At 44.7% G+C, this 19,949-nt stretch overlaps 1 protein-coding gene and 1 non-coding gene across 2 annotated transcripts; both read right to left on the bottom strand.

Annotated features, from left to right (window-relative positions):
- Nucleotides 1-2,077: 2,077 nt before the first annotated feature.
- On the bottom strand, nt 2,078-13,648 carry EIF4G2 (eukaryotic translation initiation factor 4 gamma 2). Its single transcript, NM_001082379.2, is given in 22 exon segments — nt 2,078-2,910; nt 4,516-4,637; nt 4,715-4,926; nt 5,063-5,267; nt 5,606-5,864; nt 5,956-6,171; nt 6,266-6,370; nt 6,499-6,624; nt 7,104-7,217; nt 7,572-7,732; nt 7,824-7,965; nt 8,214-8,312; nt 8,397-8,480; nt 8,589-8,699; nt 9,023-9,174; nt 9,271-9,337; nt 9,428-9,559; nt 10,337-10,439; nt 10,967-11,107; nt 11,986-12,051; nt 12,162-12,288; nt 13,430-13,648. Coding segments are annotated over 21 exon segments (2,724 nt in total). The 5' UTR covers nt 12,203-12,288; nt 13,430-13,648; the 3' UTR covers nt 2,078-2,844.
- LOC127485317 (small nucleolar RNA SNORD97) lies at nt 6,911-7,051 on the bottom strand. Its single transcript, XR_007912424.1, has one exon. It is a non-coding gene; the product is annotated as a small nucleolar RNA SNORD97 (small nucleolar RNA).
- Nucleotides 13,649-19,949: the final 6,301 nt, after the last annotated feature.

Here is a 19,949-nt window from a genome sequence, read left to right as displayed (position 1 = left end):
GTGCTTAGTCCCTGGTCATGTCCAAGCCTGGGTCTCTGGGTTCCCAGTGGATTCCCCAAGTGGTGTTTCACAAAGATCCCTTTCGACCTGGCTTGCCCGTAGTGTACTCTTTGCGACCAAGAATGCTGATTGGTAAACCCCTGACTTAGCCTGCGCAGAGGAAGGCAAATTTTCCAAGAGTGCCACATTTTTGCTAACACCCAAAAAGGCAGTGTGGGAAGGGGGTCTGAGGTGGGGATGGTAAGGAGAGCGGTGTTCAGGCAGAGGGAATGGCATGTGCAAAGGCCCAGAGGAAAGGACATGAAACACCAGGGGGAGCAAACAGCAGGTGACGGGTCCTGGACTGGCAGAGTAAGAAACTGGAACTTTATCTGCAGGGAAATCGGGAGCCACTGAAGCACAGAGGAAGAAGCAGACTTCTAAGACTTTGGAGGGTGAGGAGAAGGGACTGGGAGAAGAGACCAGGAGACCAGAACTACTGTGGTCATTTAGGCATGAGGGTGGTAGAGACATGGAGAGAGCAGCTGGTGGAGGAAGGGTCAAGGGGGCTCTGATGTAGCCTGGGCTACTCTGATGTGGCCTGGGCGGGCTGTCTTGCAGTTAGGACAAGGGAGTGCTGCTCTGGGAGAAGCTGTCATGGATTTTGACTCTGATGTACTTGTGACACAGGATAAACACCCGGGAGCTGGCTGGCACGTGTGTGATCAGCACAGTTGGGAGCCATGGGAGCGTCGAGGGAGGCGAGCAGGCCAGTGGCACTCAGGCAGCAACTGAAGGTCTTTGAAGGGGATGGAGAGGCTGAGAGGACAGCAAAGCGAGCCATCCAAGGATGTGAATGGTTCTCAAGGGGAGGAACCTTGGAAAAGCTGAGGGCCTGAGCGAGGTGCTCTACTGCTGCCTCTAAGATTTGTTTCTATTTATTTGAAAGGCAGTGATAGGGAGGGAGTAGAGATCTTTCCTCCACTTGTTCACACCCCAACTGGCTGCAACAGCTGGGCTGGGCCAGGCCAAAGCCAGGAGCCAGAATTATGTCTGGCTCTCCCAAATAGGAGGCACCCATGTGGGATGCTGGCATGAAAGGCTTAACCTGCTGCCTAACACAGGCCCCGGGGTGTTTGTTCCAAGGCTTCCTCTTCCACTAGCTGCTGTGTTGCAGGGCTAAGCGGGAAGGCCAGTTAACAGCTATCGTGGTGCCCAGGTGAGCTGTCCAACTTCTGCTTGAAAGGCAGAGCCAACAATTCCATAGACTTGACTAACTGCAAAGGTGGTTGTTTTCAGAGAAAAGATGTTTCCCATCGGCGACTGGGAGGAACCAGAGGTACAAAGGCCGCTGTGTCTGGAAACTGCTGTCATACACAGCCTTCTAAGATGATCAAACATGTACCAGATCATAGTGCTGAAAACTAGTGCCCTTGATCGAGTTTTGGTGTAGGGGTCAGAAGTTACGCATAACAACTTCTGCAGTTTTATAGTATATAAAAGCCAAATTAATATGCAAACTTGTCATTATATATATTGATAATTTTCTGAAAACATAGAATGTACCTTGCACCCAAGTACATTGAAATACTGTTCAATAGTATGGCAGGTTAACACTGCACTGTCAGATACTTTTAAAAATTCAAGGAAACAATCCCATGTGGGTAGAAGTCAAGGGGTTAGCATAGGCTGCCATCCTGGGGAGCTGGATTAGAAGCAGAGCACAAGCCATAGCCTAACCCACCATATCCTAACTCTTCTCCAACCAGGAACTTTTTGAACTGGCCCACCTTGGGGCCAGTATTTATTGGTCTTGAGATGTGGGGTGCAGGCAACTGGTCTGCAGCAATGATCACTTGACTCTGGTCAGCTAAACTGCGAGCACTTTGGCCATAGGCTGCAGGGGCACTGCTGGGCTCAAAATGTCCCCCCATCCCCTTGGTGGAGAGTCGGGCAGAGGGCCAGGGCCAGCTCTATTTGTACAGCCTTGCAAAGTCTTCTGAAATCTAATGTAGGTGGAAAGTCTATGCTCAGCCTTAATTTTGCTAAGATAGCAACCAGGGCTCTGGGGATAGTTTTTTGAAGTCACACAACTGCATCAAGTATCACAATGTTTATTGATAGATACAAGTATATAAAATCAGGGCATGAACATGACTTGATAAATTAAGTAGACTTAATTTCAATACTATAATAAGAGGGACCAATTCAAATTCTCACCATTTGTTTCACACCCACAAAAACCACTTCAAGGGCATTAACGATCTCTCAAAACTGATCAGTTTTGTGCAAGTAAACCATGTTTCTTTTAAAAAGACTTGTGCACTTGCCCAGGCTCAAGGATATTAAAATCTAGCACATAAAGCCCATGACTAGAGGTAGAAATACAGGCAATATACTATTACGGCAACAACCATCAATTACAGTTAAGAATTTTTCTGTAACAACCAAATGGATAATCAAATATTGCAACAACTCAAGTATTACTGAGCAAAGTGCATTTCTACAGTATTCAGTGTTGCTATTCAGGTTTTTTAGCTAACTTAAAACAGCCTATGGTAACTGGCAGCAAAGAAGGTCCTTGCAATAGACTGCCTCTGCTTGAGAACTCAGGATGTAATTATTGCATGCTGCTAATATACTATCTAAACATTAAAGATACTCCTAAGATATTGGATGGTAGACTATGATTAAGACATTACACTACAAAAAAACCTTATGCAGAAGGAAATCCTATCTGACGTGCTTCTGCTTTAAATATTGTGAAAACATTACAGCGGAATGAATTTTCGCAGTGGTTAGGTCAAATGCAGTTACACCATAGCAACAGTATGTTTTGCACAATTTAAGGCTTTGGCTGGTTCTTTAGTCAGCTTCTTCCTCAGATTCTTCTTCTTCAGCGGTTTCTAGCCAGGTTAGCCATTGATTCACCTGTAAATTAGATTTGTAGTTTAGCAGTGTAGATGTTAGTCTTATTTACTTTTTTAAAAAAGATTCTTCCATCCACTGGTTCACTCCCCAATTGGCCGCATCAGCTGGGGCCGTGCCGAACCGAAGCCAAGAGCTTCTTCTGGGTCTCCAACTCACCTCCTATTCCTTTCCCAGGACACAGCAGACAGCTGGATTGCAAATGGAGCATCCAGGTCTTGAACTGGCACCCATGTAGGATACCGGCACTACCCACTATGCCACATCACTGGCTCCTAGACATTAGTTTTAAAAACCTCAGAATGCAAGAGAACTAGTTGCCAATGCACTACTCAGAGTGGCCCAAGTTATAAAGAGTATGGATTTGGGATAGTACACAGGCTCTTTATAGTCAAGCTCAAGGGTGATCCTTGGACACTTCACCAGTTAATATTTCAGGACCTTGGTCTAGGATGACAACTCTTCCAATCTAAAATATGTGGCATCTTCAAATAGTCCATGGAAAATAGATAGTATCAATAGCACCGAAGTATCTAGCACCAGTCATTTTTTTCATCTTCCATGAACTTTTTGAAGTACCCTTACACGGTGTTAACAGTGCTGAGGGAAGGGGATAGGACACAATATTCTTGAAAAAGTAGATTCCCAGTCCCACTTCCCAATTATTAGCTGAGATTCCCCAAAGACCAGGAGGCTATGGATAAAATCAAAGCTAGATTGTGGGGGCTAGTGCTGTGGCATAGTGGGTTAAGCCTCCACCTGAGGTACCGGAATCCCACATGGGCGCTGGTTCAGGTCCTGGCTGCTCCTCTTCTGCTCCAGTCTCTGCTATAGGCTGAGAAAGCAGTGGAAGATGACCCAAATTGGTTAGGCCCCTGCATCCATGTTGGGAGACCTAGAAGAAGCTCCTGGATCCTGGCTCCAGACCAGCTCAGCTCTGGCCATTGTGGCCATCTGGGGAGTGAACCAGCAGATGGAAGACCTTTCTCTCGGTCTCTAACTCTACATCTCAAATAAGTAAGTAAAATCTTAAAAAAAAAAAAAAAAAAAAAAAAAAAGCAGCTAGATTGAATACATGACATGTTGTTCCCTTTATATAAATTTTTAAAGAAGCAAGCTTCAACCCAAACTTGCAGTCACCCAGTCTACATGAATACTGTTAATCAATCATTAGCTGGGGCCAGCGCTGTGGCATGGCAGGCTAAGCCTCTGCCTGTAGTGCCGGCATCCCATGTCAGGTGGGTGCTGACCTGGAGATCTAGGTGATCGTGATGGCCTGAGAGCAGTGGAAGATGGCCCAAGTGCTTGGGCCCCTGCACCCAGAGTAGAGAGCCAGAAAAAGCTCCTGGCTTCTCATCAGCCCAGCTCTGGCTGTTGCAGCCATCTGGGGAGTGAACCAGGAGATGGAAGACCTGTCTCTCCCTCTCAAATAAAAAAAATAAAAAAAAAATTTATTTTCAATTTACATCTCATATATTAACATCAATGACACACAGGGGTGAAGACAAATGAGCAGGACTGTCTTTGCTTATGTTTGTTTAAAAAGCCCTCTACTTGAACACATCAAAATTGGGGGGAAAAATGGATCCAATTCAAGGAAAGATTTACCTGGAACAAAGCCTTGCCCTTTCCCGGAAACTCTTGGGTTATATCTTCTTTCCAAGCCAAGAAAGCTTCTTCCTCTATTATTTCCATGTCGTAGAAGTGAACGAAAAAGCGGAGTAACATGCCTAAGACACAAAACACAATCTCGTCATCCCCATGCTGTGTCAGTGCCCACACTCACCCTTCTGAAACCAGCGCTCACCTTTTGGGAAGTTGCTGTTGTAGCAGTGCACCTGAAGAGCATACAGGGCGCTGACCTGGAGATCCACGTGATCGTGAAGGAATTTCTGCATCACTGGCTTGAAGGAAAGCAGCAGTTGTTTCTCCTGCTCTAACTGTTCTTTGGAAGGAGCAGAGGAAGAATCTGTTTCATCGCTGGGTGGGTTTACTTCACTAGAAATATACTGTAAGAAGCTGTACAAAGACAAAGAGAGCCCTGTTAGAACCATGAAGCTTTCTAACTCAAAGACAATTCTCCTTGAGGTCCCTGCTACCACACATGTTTCTTCAAGTAAATACAATGTTACTCCAGTAGAAAACCACTCCTTACCTAGTCATTAAGATGTTCACAAATCCTTTATCTACATGAAGTTTGGGAGAGATGTTATCTTTAATCCATTTATATATGGTTTGAGGGGATGGGTCCAACTTTATCTGCTTCAACAGTTCCTTCTCCAATTTGAGGAGTGGGAATAAGAAACTCAGTCCCTTTCCTTCCAAAATCTCCAACATGCGGTCCTTATTCTGATCAATTTCTGAAAAGGCAAAGCAATTTGTATCACCTTTTCATCTCTCTCAGTTGGCTTATCTAGCAGTTTTACAAATACTTTGTCAAGTGTAAGAGACTTGCATGGAAAAATAAAGAATCAACACAGCAAATGAAAACTCAACCTACAATCAGATAAAATTAAAGCATAATTTCTTTAAAAAAAAAAAAAGTGTTAAGGCCTATCCATTCCAATGTTTATTTTTCAGATGGGATAAATTCCCCATACAATTACACTCAAAGAGTCTCCATGTGTAGTGTTTATTTAAAAACAAAACAAAACAAAACAAAAAAAAAAAAAAATGAAACAAACCAGCATTTTCTTACCTGGGAGCATTTTCTGCATATTGACCTTGCTTTGTTGAAAAAGTTCTGTTAACCATTCCCGATCTTGTAATTTAGCTAATTGCTGAAGACAAAGTAAGAAGAGAGGAAAATGGGTGCCACTTTCCAGTGGTTGAGCCAGTTCTGAAATGCTCACCAGCTCTGAAATGATGGCACGAGCTGCAAACTGTGCTAAATATGATTTCACCAAGGGGATGTCAACCTCCAGTTTGGGGCACTGGTCCAATACGTTCAGGAAAGCCTTAGAAAGAATGTTAAAACACCATCAGTCTATTACAGTTTTCAACAATGAATACAAAGAATTCTTAGCAGAATCAGAAAAGTGTTCTAACCTGCATAAAGTTGTCACTTGTGGCTACTCCTTCCTGTTTGAGTAAACTGATCAAAGAACTTGCTTTTTCCTTATCTTCATCACTTCTGTCCAGTGACAGGATGATGACTTTGCTTAACATCTCAGGAAGAAAGTGTTTAGGAGCCCTCATTTCTTTTACACCATTGACAGCCTCATTTGCATTTCCACTATTCAGATATTCTGTCACAACAGTTTCCTGAAAAGAACACAATCCAAGTATCATTAGCATCTTCTCTACCGGAAATGTATCCCAAGAATTATAAACATTCATGGAACTACTTGAAACTTACAGTGAGTTTAAGCAGCTCTTCCTTTGATGGTGGTGGTTTTTTGCTGGTCTTGGCAGGCTTTTCCTGGATAAGTGGTGGATTTGTCTTGAGCCCGAGCTGAGGTGTCTAAAAATAAACAGGACAGGTATGAATGTTCAAATGATACATGCTCAAGAACCAACAAGATCAAAGGGAGAGATACCAAAGTCTTCAGACATTTTCAGGTACTGGAATGCAGGTACGCTGCTGCATACCTGTCCCAGCGGTGGTGTTTGTGTGCGTGGTGGCTGTGCACTAGGAGGAATCATAGTTATCTGGGGCTGAAGTTTTGGCACTTGATTTTTATTCATTAGGAACGACTGAGCAGGCCTCAGGCTAATCTGGAATTGAAAATGAGATATCCAAGTTAATGCGCAGCTGGTGAGCATTAAATACACTACTCTAATTCTATGCACATTTAGAACCTAGGGCAAAAATACAACCAATGTTTATTCCAGGTTAAGAAATTTAATTTCTAGCAAGAAAACTGAAGACCTCATACACAGAAGTGCAATATTCTTAGTTATACAGTTACAATATCTTGCTATATTCTTAGTTATACAGGGAAATCACAAACAGTATCTTGATAACCATTTTTCCTTGCTCTACTGACGACTACAATCGACTTTGCCCTCATATCTCATAATCTTCGCTCACAGGACGCTGGACATCCAAAGACAGAAAAAGAAGTACAGAAAAAGAGAGGAAAAGATAAAGAACTCCAGCATTAAGTCCTCTTTAACGCGTCTTTTTATAATCATCGGGCAATAGATTTCTGAATTGACAAACTATGGTATATAAGTAACATAGGCAAATGTACCTCATCTGCATTAAGCTGTCCTTTCTTAGAAAACCGAGGTGGCATATCCTTCGACTGTCCTTGCAGCTGGGATAAGAGTCCCTGACTCTGGTTATGGTAGAGCTGGCTTAGCCCCTAGTTCAGAAAGGGAGAAAGAAAGTCTAGATAAAAAGGGGGTCCACAAATTACGGTAATTAAGTACCAAAGGGATGAGCCAAGCCACAAGGAAACCTTCACTGAATTTGCCCAGAGAAAGTAAAAGATGAAACAGGGAAGAATAAAAATCTAATCTGTCAAATAGTGATGAGCTTACTAGTACTTTACTAATCTTAAGGACAGGCATTTTACTCAGTTTGAAATAATTGTCACAGATGTAAATTTGGCTTAAAACACACACACCCCTAATTGTTTTTTAAAAAGAACAAAGCAAAAACCACATTTATTGCAGGATTTAACACTTGCTATCTGAATACAGGAATGTTTTCTTACCTGGCTTTTCATAAACTTGCCTCCCATCTCTCCAAACTGCGACTGAGTGGGAGGCATGATGTGTCCCCCATGGCCATTGAAGAGTTGATTTGAACGATGTCGTCCCATGGTGGGTGAAAATCTATCCTGGATAACTCCTGGACCAGTACCAATTCCGCTACCTTAAAAACATATATATACGTGGACAAATCTTAAGAACGCTATTAAAATAGTTAACTCATTTTTAGTTTAATTAACTTCATTTAAAATTACCTGGCATCTGTCCAAACATGTCAGCAAGCCCTCCAAGTGGGTCCCTGTCCATTTTCATCCTGGGTGGCATGAACGGTCCCTCCAGAAAGAAGTCACTTCTCATCCCTTGAGCCATAGGAGCAGGAATAAACACTCCTAGATCCTTTAGAAATGAAACCAATAAGCCCTCTGTTCACTGGACCCTATTTTACTTGAAGTTAAAATTGATATACTTTGGAAAATGCCAATTTCTAAAAACAATAAGCTATTAGATTTCTGTAAACAACTTCTTCCAGAAATGGCAAGACACTAAAAACACCAAACTCTACCACTAAAGATGAGCCAAGTTTTAAGTCCCCTTGTTAAGTTAAAAAACAGCAACAACAAAAAACTTAAAATACCCTTCCTTACTTTCACTGCATCTTGACGGATTTGATTGATCGTCTTTGGTCCATTGTCAAGAAAAGCCTTGCGAGGAACCCAATGGTGTTCTCGCAACTCTACGGTATCCTGTAGTTTAAAAAATTAGTGTAGATTTTGCTATTTATAAAGAAACACTCAGCTTATCAACTAATTTGAAGAAATCACTTTTACCTGCAGCAGGAAACGAATCCTCGCTGGCAATTCCTTACTTAACATCAAGGAGCACATCCGGGCAAAGTACTGATCCATTAAGGACTGATAAAGATAATAATATGCAATCAGAAGAGCTAAAGCCAATGTATGCCATCAAAGGATGAACAAATCTTAAGACAACCTACTAATTTCCATTAGCAACACACACACCTTGGCTCGTTCATGGTCTAATCTCGGTCCCACTGTCCTCATTATCTGACAGAGGCACTCCAAATCCTCTCCCATATCTTTGAGTTGGACTCTCTTCTTCTTTTCCAAAAGCTACCAAAGAATGAAATATCATGTCAGCAAAATTTTAAAGTTATTCTTGTTCAGGTGCAGCATTTTCCTCTTTATGTTTGGGCTGACTCTTAGTTCCTAAGCACTTTCATAGCACCATAGCACTTTCAGTCTGTGAAGAAATCTCTCCAAATCCAGCAATTCATCATCACTTCTACCCCCTTATAGCAAACACTGCATTCTTCCTTACTAGATGCTGTTCCACAACATTAACCAGCCAACCCACCGTCTCAAAGGGTGCTGAAGTTGACTCATTTCTCTCAAGCAGTCATGTACCCAGTGAGCCTACAGTCCATCATACTTACTGTTTTGATGCACTTATGAAGGATAGATTCATGAATAAGATCAAGCTTTCCAAGTTCTCCAATGAATTTGATGTTTCCCAACATCTTGATCTTAGCAATGGCTCTCTGTTCCTCCTCCTCGGGGAGGAGGGGATTTTCACGCTTATCATAGACTGAAAAACACAAACAAAACCAAACCTAAGGATAAAGTCAACATTCCGAATCAAACTGAAAATATACAGTACTTAGTATCATATACAAATTCTTACCATCAACATTTCTGGTTCGATTTTCAAATTCATCTTGTAATTTGGAAATTAGGAGGCGTCTGAATGTCTGTTTTTGGAAACAAAAGGTAGTTCTCAGGCTTTTTTGACAATGTCTTTCAAAACAATTATAAAAAAGCCAACAAAAATGACCACTCACTGTGCTTTGCTTCTGTCCTGGCTGACCCTCTGCTGCTGGGCCATCAAAGTTTGGTGCATCTTCTGCCAATCGCAGACATAGCTGAGCATACAGTGAGCTATACTTTGGCTCTTCTAGGGCTTTGTCCACAATCTACAAAAAATGTTTTTAAAAAAACCTGAATCACACTCCTATAAAAGAAAATTTCTTTTGTAACATTACTTTTTTAGTCTTAAGGATTATAAATTTCCTAACTTCCTACAAACTACTACAAATGTCTAACCTATAATTTGAAATAAAGGCTCCCTTTTCATAAGGTTTACTGTGTAAACTAAGTGCATCTTGTAAAGTGCTTTAACAGAAAAATCCGACCATTCGAACACTAGCTTTTCCAGTGTACCATATCCCATATCAGAACGCCTGGTGTTTTGAATCCTGGCTACTCTGCTTCTGATCCAGCTTCGTACCAATGTGCACCCTGACAGCCGGAGGACAGCTCAAGTATTTGCTCCCTGACACCCAGGTGAGAGAACCAGACTGAGTTCCAGAATCCTGGCTTTAACCTGGTTGCTGAGGGCATTTGGGGAGTGTGTAAGTGGATGGAAACAAGCTTGTTCTCTCTCTCTTTCATAACAATGAAACTAGTTAAAGGTCCAGTTATCCAGATCTCATCCCTATCCCCAGGAATTAGGATGTATCTTAGATAGCTAAAGTCCAACTATCACACAGCTGATTCTTAAGACCCAAACATGTCTTCCACAAAAGGAAAACAGAACAGCTGCTGATAGACCCTAATTCTTCAACCTTATTACAAACATACATTCACCTACAAAACCTGATCACTATCAGTATCCAGAGATATAACTTATTTAAGTGGAGAAAAACTCAGGTTAAATATTTTCCTTTTTTAAGCCAAAATTTAAAACTTACCAGCAGTATGACCCCTTTAAGGATGAGTTTAGACTCTACACCCACATTGAGGAGCTCAAGGCATAGCTTGTCAAACTTTTCAGGAGTAAGCTTATTTAGTATGCTAGGGGAAAAAGGAATCATGTTGTAAGTGTCAACAAACATACACAACTATCAAGTCAAAATAACTTTTAACATATTTTTTACTTGCCTCCCTTATGATCAAGATACTGTCTTCTTACCTCATGGAAAGGGATGCTGAAATAAGCCCATCACTATTTAGATTATAGTATCTGTTCCAGACTGGGGTTTCCCAGGCATTTGGCAAGAAGCTTTTCTCACCTCCCAGAACATAAGACTTTCTCATTATCATGGTTAGACTATGAGCCAACACTGCAATATTCCTTAATTCACTGGGCCACATACCAGGCCAAGTGGGTCAGCACAGCAGGCTTATGAATGTTAACTCAAAGGTGGAAAAGGAAAGCTACCATAAGCTCCAAAATATGGATGTGCTGCTTTTCATTTTAAGGCAATTCTTTAAACATCAATGTTACTCATTAAACTCTTCTTTTTTAGGCAAGAACCTTGCCTTTTTAATACAACACATGTGCACCACAGAAATAAAGTAAAACAGATCTCAAAACTTACCCTCTTACTTTCCTGAAGATTGCATCATGTCGTTCTTTTTCATTTGCGGAGTTGTTTGCTGCGGAGTTGTCATCTCGTCTAGTGCTTCGTGCAGGAATCCATTTCTGAGCGTTTTGCCCTGGGGTTTTCCCCAGGAACTCGCTGAAGAATAGAAAAGACTTAAAATTTAAAAAAATTAAAGCATGGCACACATTCACACATCAAATATCATGCTGAGCAATGATTCTTCTGGGGGTGGTATGAGGCCTAGTGGTTAAGACATATACTTCCCATACTGCAGTGCCTGGACTTCAGTCCTAGTTCTGCTCTTGACTCTAGCTTCCTGCTAATGTGTACCCTGGGAGGCAGCAGGTAAATGGCTTGAATAGCTGGGTCCCTGCCACAACTGTGGGAGACCTAAACTGAGATCAGAGCTCTGAGCCTTGTAGACACTTGGGGAATCAACCAGCATATGGGAGCATGCATTCTAAAAATAAAATTGTAACAAGGAAGCAATTTAGCTTTTCTCAACTTCCTTCACTACAAAGCAACTCAATCACTGGTTCTCCAAGAGCAGTGTCAGAATCACCTGAAGGACTTACTGAAACAGACTGCTGGGCCCACCCTGGTTTCTGTTTTTGTGGGTTTGGGCTACTGCCTGAGAGTATGATTTCCACTGAATATTCCTAGGTGCTGCCAAGGTTGTAGACCCAGGAACCACACCCTCAGAATTATCCCTTTCTAATGTTTTGTGACCATACTGCACACATACCACTTTAACAACACCAACCAAGTAAGGACAATTGCTGATTTCAGACATAACATTGGTAAAAATGATAGAACAGGAGGAAAAAAAACAGCAATTTGAGAGCCTCAACTCACATCAGATGACTTGGCTAAGGAATAATCAAGAGCAGATATTCTGTATTTAGGGTATCTAGCAGAAAGCATTCCCCGTAAGCTTAGGACTCCTGATGTATGTATGCTATGCATAGAAAACACCTTTAACCTAATCTACGGACTCCTCTTCACAACCTTACCTGTTGCCAGCAGTCTTGGGATAGTGCTGAGGTGCACCCCTACTTCCTCCTCCGCCCGAAGAAGCACTGTTTAAAAAGAATTTTTCTTTACTATACCCCAATTATGTCTCACTTAAATTTTAAGTTATAAAAATAGTATCTGAAAATTTCACGACTTTAAATAAATCTACACATACCTGAAACGAGAAGCACCCCCTTCTGCAATCGCACTCTCCACTTTGGCGGCTTGACAACGAAGAATCTTCAAAAGAATAATATTAATGGATAGGGTGGGGAGGGGAGGGGATGGGAGAAATGAAAAACCTAGAATGAGAAAGAGTAGGGAAATTAGACACCGCTCCCGCAGTCATCCACCTCCATCAGTTAGTTTACTTCAGACCCTGGTACTGCATCTGCCTGACCTTTCACTGCATTGCAGATCTCCTACGACTAAAATAGAAAGGATCCCGAACACAAATGGACAGAAAACGGGGCTGTTTAGCCAACTGGAAATCCTAGGTGGTCCAGAATGCCAGGAGAAGCGTTCACGGAAGTCCGAGAACACGCCAAGCGGCAGGGAACGAACGTTTCGGAACAGCGACATTCCAGCGCCGGCCGAGCCGCGCACCGGGGTCACACCACGGCGAACGCGCCCGCCGCGCGCCCGGCAACAGGCGGCTTCCCCGCGGCCCACGCTCAGCGCCGGCCCGGGCCACAACATGGCAGCAGGAACCTCCGCCCCGTCTCTCCCTTCCTGGGAACAAAAGAGCAGTGGGTTCCTCCCACCAGGCTCGAGCAGGGAAGTGCTTCCGACAGCTTCCCCGGAGGCCGCGGGTCCCCCGGCGGGGAGGAGCGGCCGGGGCCGCCCCTGCGCCCGGCTCTTTGTTCTCCGGCAGGAGGGCGGCCCCGGCCACCGGCCGCCGGCGAGCGGCCCCCACCCCCGGCCCCCAGGGACGGGCAGCCGCCGGCCCCCGCCTCCCGGACCCACCTCGGGGCAGGGACCCTCTCCCCGCGGCCGGCGGCCCAGCCGCCGGGCCCCACACACCTCCTCCCTGCCGGAGCCGGACTCTGGGACTCCTGCGCCTCGCTGGTCCCGCGCCAACGGCCGGGCCCTGCCGCCGGCCCGTGTGCCTCCCGCCGCCGCGCACGCGGCCCCCACCACGCTTCCTCGCCGCCCGAGCACACCCGCGCCTCGGCCGTCCGCGCCGCGGCCCCGCCACCCCGCCGCGACGACCGGGAGGCGGCCGCACCAACTTCGCCGTTTACCCTTCTGCTCCGCGAGCAACGGGAATGGGGAATTGAAGCCCGAAATCCTCAAGTGCCCGAAATGCAGAGGAAAACACTTAAGAAGGGTCGCCCCGCCCGGCTCCGCCTGCGGCCGCCATTTTGTACCGCCTGAGAAAGAAGAGGCCGGGGACGGCGGCCATTTTAGAGCGCTGCACTCGGCGGCGGCGTCTCCACTCACCTTCACCAAGAACTCAGCAGCTGCCACCGCAGCTGCCTTCTCAGGATCCGGTCGTCGGGGACGGGGAAGGGAGGGGGAAGGGGAACGGAAAACAAAAAAGGGGGAGGGAAGGGGAAGGAAGGAGTCGGGGACGGCTTGAAACTCTCAGCTCAGAGGAGTCGCTGCTGCAGCCACCACCCGGTTCCCGCGGCCACCTCCATAGAGCTCCGGCTCGCTGCTGGCAGTGAGGCGTGTCTGAATCCGAACTTATCACTCTGGGGCAGCCGAACCCACCAGGGCCGCCCCGAATGGCTCCCTCGCCACCCAATCAGCAGCCTGGTTGCCGTCCGCCACCAATCCGCGCAGGGCGCCGGGGAGGAGCTACCGGGCCAAGCTCGGTTGCGGCGCAGCTCCGCCGCAGTGCGCAAAGCCATATTCGCGAAGGCTCTGAGGCCAAGCCGGCGGCGTAAGGGGCGGCTCAGCGTTGGCGGGATGCGGGCCTCTTGCGTAAAGTCGTAGAGCCCTATTGAGTCTGCGTTGGTGTGGCCGCTTCATCTTCCTGCAGTTTCTTTGTTTCCCGAGTCCGTACCCCGTGCTTGAGTTGTGCAAGCCGCCTTTCCTCTACCTCGTGTTGTGTCCAGGAATTCGGGGGGAAAGCTGTAGCTTCTACTTCACCCCGTTCCTGATCGTGTTGTGTGTGAGCATTGATTTCCCCGGGCGCCCACAAGGAACTGTGGTTGTCCCTCGCGGGCCTGGCCTCCTTGGGACTGGCCTGCAGGGTTGCGGCCTGGCGTCCCCGGGGCGAGCGCTGCGCCGGGAATCCTAACTCCGATCCCGGGGTTCGGCAGCCCGGGAGAGAGCGTCCACGAGACGAAACTTGCATCGCGGTGCGGGGGGAAGAAGCTCCATTCAGTTTCTTCCTGACCCACCCTCGGCAGCGCGAATGAGGAAGGGAGACAAGGAAGGGGCTTACTGTCTGCCTGAGAGGAGCAGCAGCCTTCCCCAGAGGAACGTCGGGCCAGCGGCCACCGAGGAGTCCCAGGAAGCTGCCAGCCGCCTTTGGGAAGCGCTGTCAGAGCGCGGGCGTTTGGAGATCTTAAATTGCTACCTCTTGGATTTCATTTTTTCTTTAAAAAGAAAAAAAAAATCACACCCGAGGCTGTCAGTTGTGTATTTTAAATCACACAGTTGTGTGACTAAATCAATGGTAAGAAATGGGAAATGGGAAAGCAGGCAGCGGGTTGAACTATTCCTACTTCTCAGGTAATGCTTTAAAGGCCGGGGACTGTGGTCCACGTTTGCGATGTGTTAGCCATGTGAAAAATGGAGTCCTGCTTCCATATACTTAAGCAACACTAATATCCCCATCTCCATTTTGAACATACAATTCTTGATACAGTGTGTAATTAAAAAAAAAGTGTGTGTTTGAACATGCATGACTTAAAGAGTCCAGAAAAGAGCAGTATTCACAAAGACCCAAACTTACCTTTGACAATCAAAACAGCTCTTGGTGTTAAAAACACCCAATCCTTAATACAATTTTCAGGAGAGTTACAGAGGTCTTCCCAGGACATTTAAATCTATCACAGAAGGAGGTGGTGTGGCTCTGAAGGCTTCTAGTACAATCCTCATCTTTAAACCTTTGCCATAGAAGAGATTGGTCATCCCCCCCCATCTCTCACTCTACACACACACACACCCACCCACCCACACACACACACAATTATTGCTATTAAATCAATTTAACAAACTAAACTAGAAAAGATTTCCATTTGAAGTTAGTGACTAAAAGAAAACCACCTCATTTTGGGGAAAGATGCAAATTTCTTTTTTTTTTTAATTTAATTTTTTTTGACAGGCAGAGTGGACAGTGAGAGAGAGAGACAGAGAGAAAGGTCTTCCTTTGCCGTTGGTTCACCCTCCAATGGCCGCCGCGGCTGGTGCGCTGCGGGCAGCGCACCGCGCTGATCCGATGGCAGGAGCCAGGTACTTATCCTGGTCTCCCATGGGGTGCAGGGCCCAAGCACTTGGGCCATCCTCCACTGCACTCCCTGGCCACAGCAGAGAGCTGGCCTGAAGAGGGGCAACCGGGACAGAATCCGGCGCCCCGACCGGGACTAGAACCCGGTGTGCTGGCGCCGCAGGCGGAGGATTAGCCTAGTGAGCCGTGGCGCCGGCCCTTGTTTTATGTTTTTTAAAGATTTATTTATTTGAAAAGCAGAGTTACTGAGAGGCAGAGACAGAGCGAGAGAGGTCTTCCATCCCCTGGTTCACTCCCCAGATGGCTGCAGTTGCCAGAGCTGCACCAGTCTGAAGCCAGGAGCCAGGAGCTTCTTCTAAGTCTCCCATGCAGGTGCAGGGGCGGAAGGATTTGGACCACCTTCTACTGCTTTCCCAGGCCATAGCAGAGAGCTGGATCGGAAGTGGAGCAGCCCATATGGGATGGCGATACCACAGGTGGCAGCTTTATCTGCTATGCCACAGTGCCAGTCCCACAAATTTTGTTTTAAATACAAGGGGTTTCACTATATAATCCCAAGACCCTTCTAGCTTCAAGAAAAGACTAGAATATATTTATAATTTGTGTAGGATTTTAGTTTACAAAAATACTTTTGTATATAAGTTTTCATAACTGGTTTACAGACCACATGTATGATAACGAATACCTTATTAGTCTAGACTTCAGAGAATATTCACTTACCCCCAAAATCTGGATGTCCTAATAATCAAGGAACTTGGTCAATAATTAAATATAAAGAGAGAGAGAGAGACAGAGAGAAAAGTCTTCCTTTCTGTTGGTTCACCCCCCAACTGGCTGCTATGGCCGGCGCAGCCTGGTCTCCCATGCGGGTGCAGGGCCCAAGCATTTGGGCCATCCTCCACTGCCTTCCCGGGCTACAGCAGTGAGATGGACTGGAAGAGGAGCAACTGGGACAGAATCCAGTGCCCCAGGCAGAGGATTAGCCAAGTGAGCTGCAGGCCCCAATTAAATATAAAAAGATTTTACTCAATCTTCTATTTACTCTGTCCATTGTGAACCCCTCTGCTATAGACTTTACAGACATGGGTATGTGAGAAAGTGAACTGGGGAGAGGGGAGTAGTACTGAGGTACAAATAGTAAAAATGTGGATAAAACACAATCTTTCAATTACCTTTCAGTCTGTGAGAGAAATAAACATTCATAAATTTGAAACATTTCCATAAAATCCTAAATATGTGACTACTCAAGTCATTGCCTTGAATTTAGCTTTTAGCTCATATAAAATTAAACTTTGAATATACCCACCTCAATCTGCTAGTGTTACACTTCCTGTTTTGTCAGTTTTCTGTAAGACTGAAGAACTCTGTGAGCCCTGACAGATTTAACTTCTCTGTTCTTGCACTTCTTTAATCATGTCCAGTGATTAAATCATGGCCAGCGCACAGCATGCTGCAGCGTAGCCATCCTCTCAGAGCTTCCTGGCCCCTTAGTTACAGACCTCCAGCCTAGGTTGCTCACTTGAAATCCAGTTCGGAATTTTCAGCAGCCTGTTGATTAGAGAAGCAAACTTGCAACCATATTTAGTTTAGAACACATAGTTTTGAACATTTTAATTAGTTGACATTCAAATATTAGATTTTTACATACCAATCCAGGTCTTTACCTTTTTGTGAAAAAATCTGCCTTAATGGCAATATTCAAGTATAGCTGAGTAGCAACTGCCTCCCCTAGATGTTTTCATTTCTTTACAGTGAAATCTGACTTGATTCACTCATTTATGTTCTTATCAGGTCTTGATAGCCATTTTGGTTTTTTTCAGTTGTTTGCTCAAATTCAACAGATTCTGTATGTAACTGATCATTTTCCTAAAATAAAGCAAAGGAGTCAGAACCGTTGAGTTCAAGTATCTTCTCTACCACTTGCTGTGTAACTTTGGACAAGTTATTTAATTGCTTACTCTTCTTTAGTTTCTGCAACTGTCAGATGGGAACGACAATGATATTAATAGAATTGTAAAAATTAAATGAGATAGTGTATGTAGAGCACGTAGCAGAGACTCTGACATAGTACTTAATGTTGGTTGCCACATCCTTGATTAACCAGCTGTTTAACGACTGCTTTTTAGTTTTGCTAAAGGTCCCACTATTCTAAATTTCCTTTTGATCAGGTTTGATAATCAGTCACTGAGTCCTGGTGTAACTTGTTTCTAAATGTTTCTTACAATCATCTTCTTCCCTATAGTGTCCTTGCATGCATGCTAATCCAGGCCTTAGTTTTTCTTCTGAATTACTGAAAAATTCTAAAGGGCCACCTAAAGTATTTTCCCTTTAGTCTGTATACTCATGTTAGTCTTCCTTAAAACACCTTTTTCTTCTACATATTACTATGTTTAAGAATCAGTACTTCACTGTTTGCTACATCAGTTAATCTCAACCTTGGCTACATGTTAGAACTACCTGGGGGCCCCTGAAACATCTCAATGTCCAGGCTGCATCTAAGACCTAATAAATCTGAAGCTCTATGAGTGGAATCCAGCTATCAATAGCTTTTAAAGCTCCCACAGTGTTGCCAATGTGCTGTCAAGGTTTGCAAATCACAATAGCAGGTCAGAGCTTAATAGAAAATTGTAACATTAACAGCTGAAGAAAATCTTAATCAAGGGAAACTGGGTTCTAGGGAAACAGGCATCAGAACCCAAGGGTCTCAGTTCATACACTTTTGCTTAGTGCTCAGGCCCTTCATATCCTGGCCCTCCATTACAGCTGCTGGCCTTGTTCTTACCACTCCCAGACACCCAGTCTTCTCTCATGCAGCCAGTTAGGCTGGTATTGCCGCCTCTAAAAGTTCACTCCTACTAATGCTCCATCACTTTCAATTTTGAAACTACCCTCATTTATGCCTTCTACCAATTCACTTCAGAAGCCCAGATATGAGTATGTGAGTGCCCCACTCCAAATCCTCAGTAGTTCTCCTCTAACAGCATAAATCCCAAATCCCTTTCTTTGGCATAAAAGGCCCATGGTAACTGGCTTCAGATTACTTCCCTATACAAATCTACATCCTCTCTTCATTTCTATAGCATCCCTATCTAGTTCTGTTGTACTCAGAGTTTGCTGGATTACATCACCAGTGTTCCATATTATATGACTGTTCTGTACTTGACAGAAGCAGAGTTAGTGGTGTAATATACTACTGGCTAGGCATGGAGCCTGAGTGTCTGTTTTCAAGGAGCTCACCTTCTAGACAAAGAAAAGATAAACCAATTACATTTAAGGGCAGGAAAGGGTAGAATCACTGCTAAACCTAACAATCAAGGAAAAAACACTGCTATTTCATAAAGGGAGTGATAGGAGATGAGGCTGTGGCCATGCTTCTTTGACTATCATAACGATTTGAGGTTGTAGGCAAAGAAAGTTCTTGAGCAGAATTCTGATCAGTTTTAGTTCAAAGCTAACCAGTTGTAATTGTTCAGAGTGCTGTTTTAGGGAAATTAGTGTTGTGGCTTGTGTAGAATGGAGTGAAAGGCAAACCTGGCAATGGGGTTATCAGGTGGCATATACTGCATTTATTATGGAGCTTGTTTAATCTCTCTTCCAAAATTATAAGGTTCTTGAGAGTGTGTACTTCCTTGTATTACCAGAGTTGTTTTCACATACAGGAGCTGAGAAAATATTTATGCATATGATATTGCTTATATTTTATTCATTCATTTTTCTCAAGGATTTCCTCTTATGTCATTGGCTCCTTTACCTATTCAGCTCAGTCTTTGCTATGTTCTCCTCTTCTGCTTTTAATTTTTTTTTAAGATTTATTTATTTATTTGAAAGAGTAAGAGAGAGAAAGGAGAGACAGAAATCCTCCATTCACGGGTTCACTCTCCAAATGGCCACAATGAATGAGGCAGGGCCAGGCCCAAGCCAGGAGCAAGGATCTTCTTCTGTATCTGCCATGTGGGTGCAGGGGCCCATGGACCATGGACCTGGGCCATTCTCTGCTGCCTTCCCGGGTGCATTAGAGGGAGCTGGATCAAAAGTGGAGCAGCTGGGACTCAAACCAGCACCCATATACGATGCTGGAGCTGCAGGTTGTGGCTTTAACCTGCTGTGCCACAGCACCTTGCACTTGACTTTTAAATATTAAGTAACCCAAGGATTTATCCTGGGCTTTCTTCTCTTCCCTCTGAGCACTTTCCCCCTAGATAATAAATCTACCTTATGACTTTAAATGCCAACAATATGATGATGATTTCCAATATATTTCCATCACTGATCCACTTTTCCTCCTTGTAAGCCATAGATGTGTATTTTCTATTTTGAATTGTCTACTAAAATTTATCCTGGGGCAGCACTGTGGCGTAGCAGATTAAACATCTGCCTGCAAAGCCAGGCATCCCATATGGGCACTGCTTGGAGTCCTGGCTGCTCCATTTCCAATCCAGCTCCCTGCTGATGGCCTGGGAAAGCAGTGGAAGATGGCTCAAGTGCTTGGGCCCCTGCATGGGCGTGGAAGACCCAGAAGAGGCTCCTGGCTCCTGGCTTTGTGGCCATTTGAGGAGTAAA

This window comes from Oryctolagus cuniculus, chromosome 1 (genome assembly GCF_964237555.1).
Source record: "Oryctolagus cuniculus chromosome 1, mOryCun1.1, whole genome shotgun sequence".
NCBI classification, from domain to species: domain Eukaryota; kingdom Metazoa; phylum Chordata; class Mammalia; order Lagomorpha; family Leporidae; genus Oryctolagus; species Oryctolagus cuniculus.
This window is presented reverse-complemented; position numbering and strand designations above follow the sequence as displayed.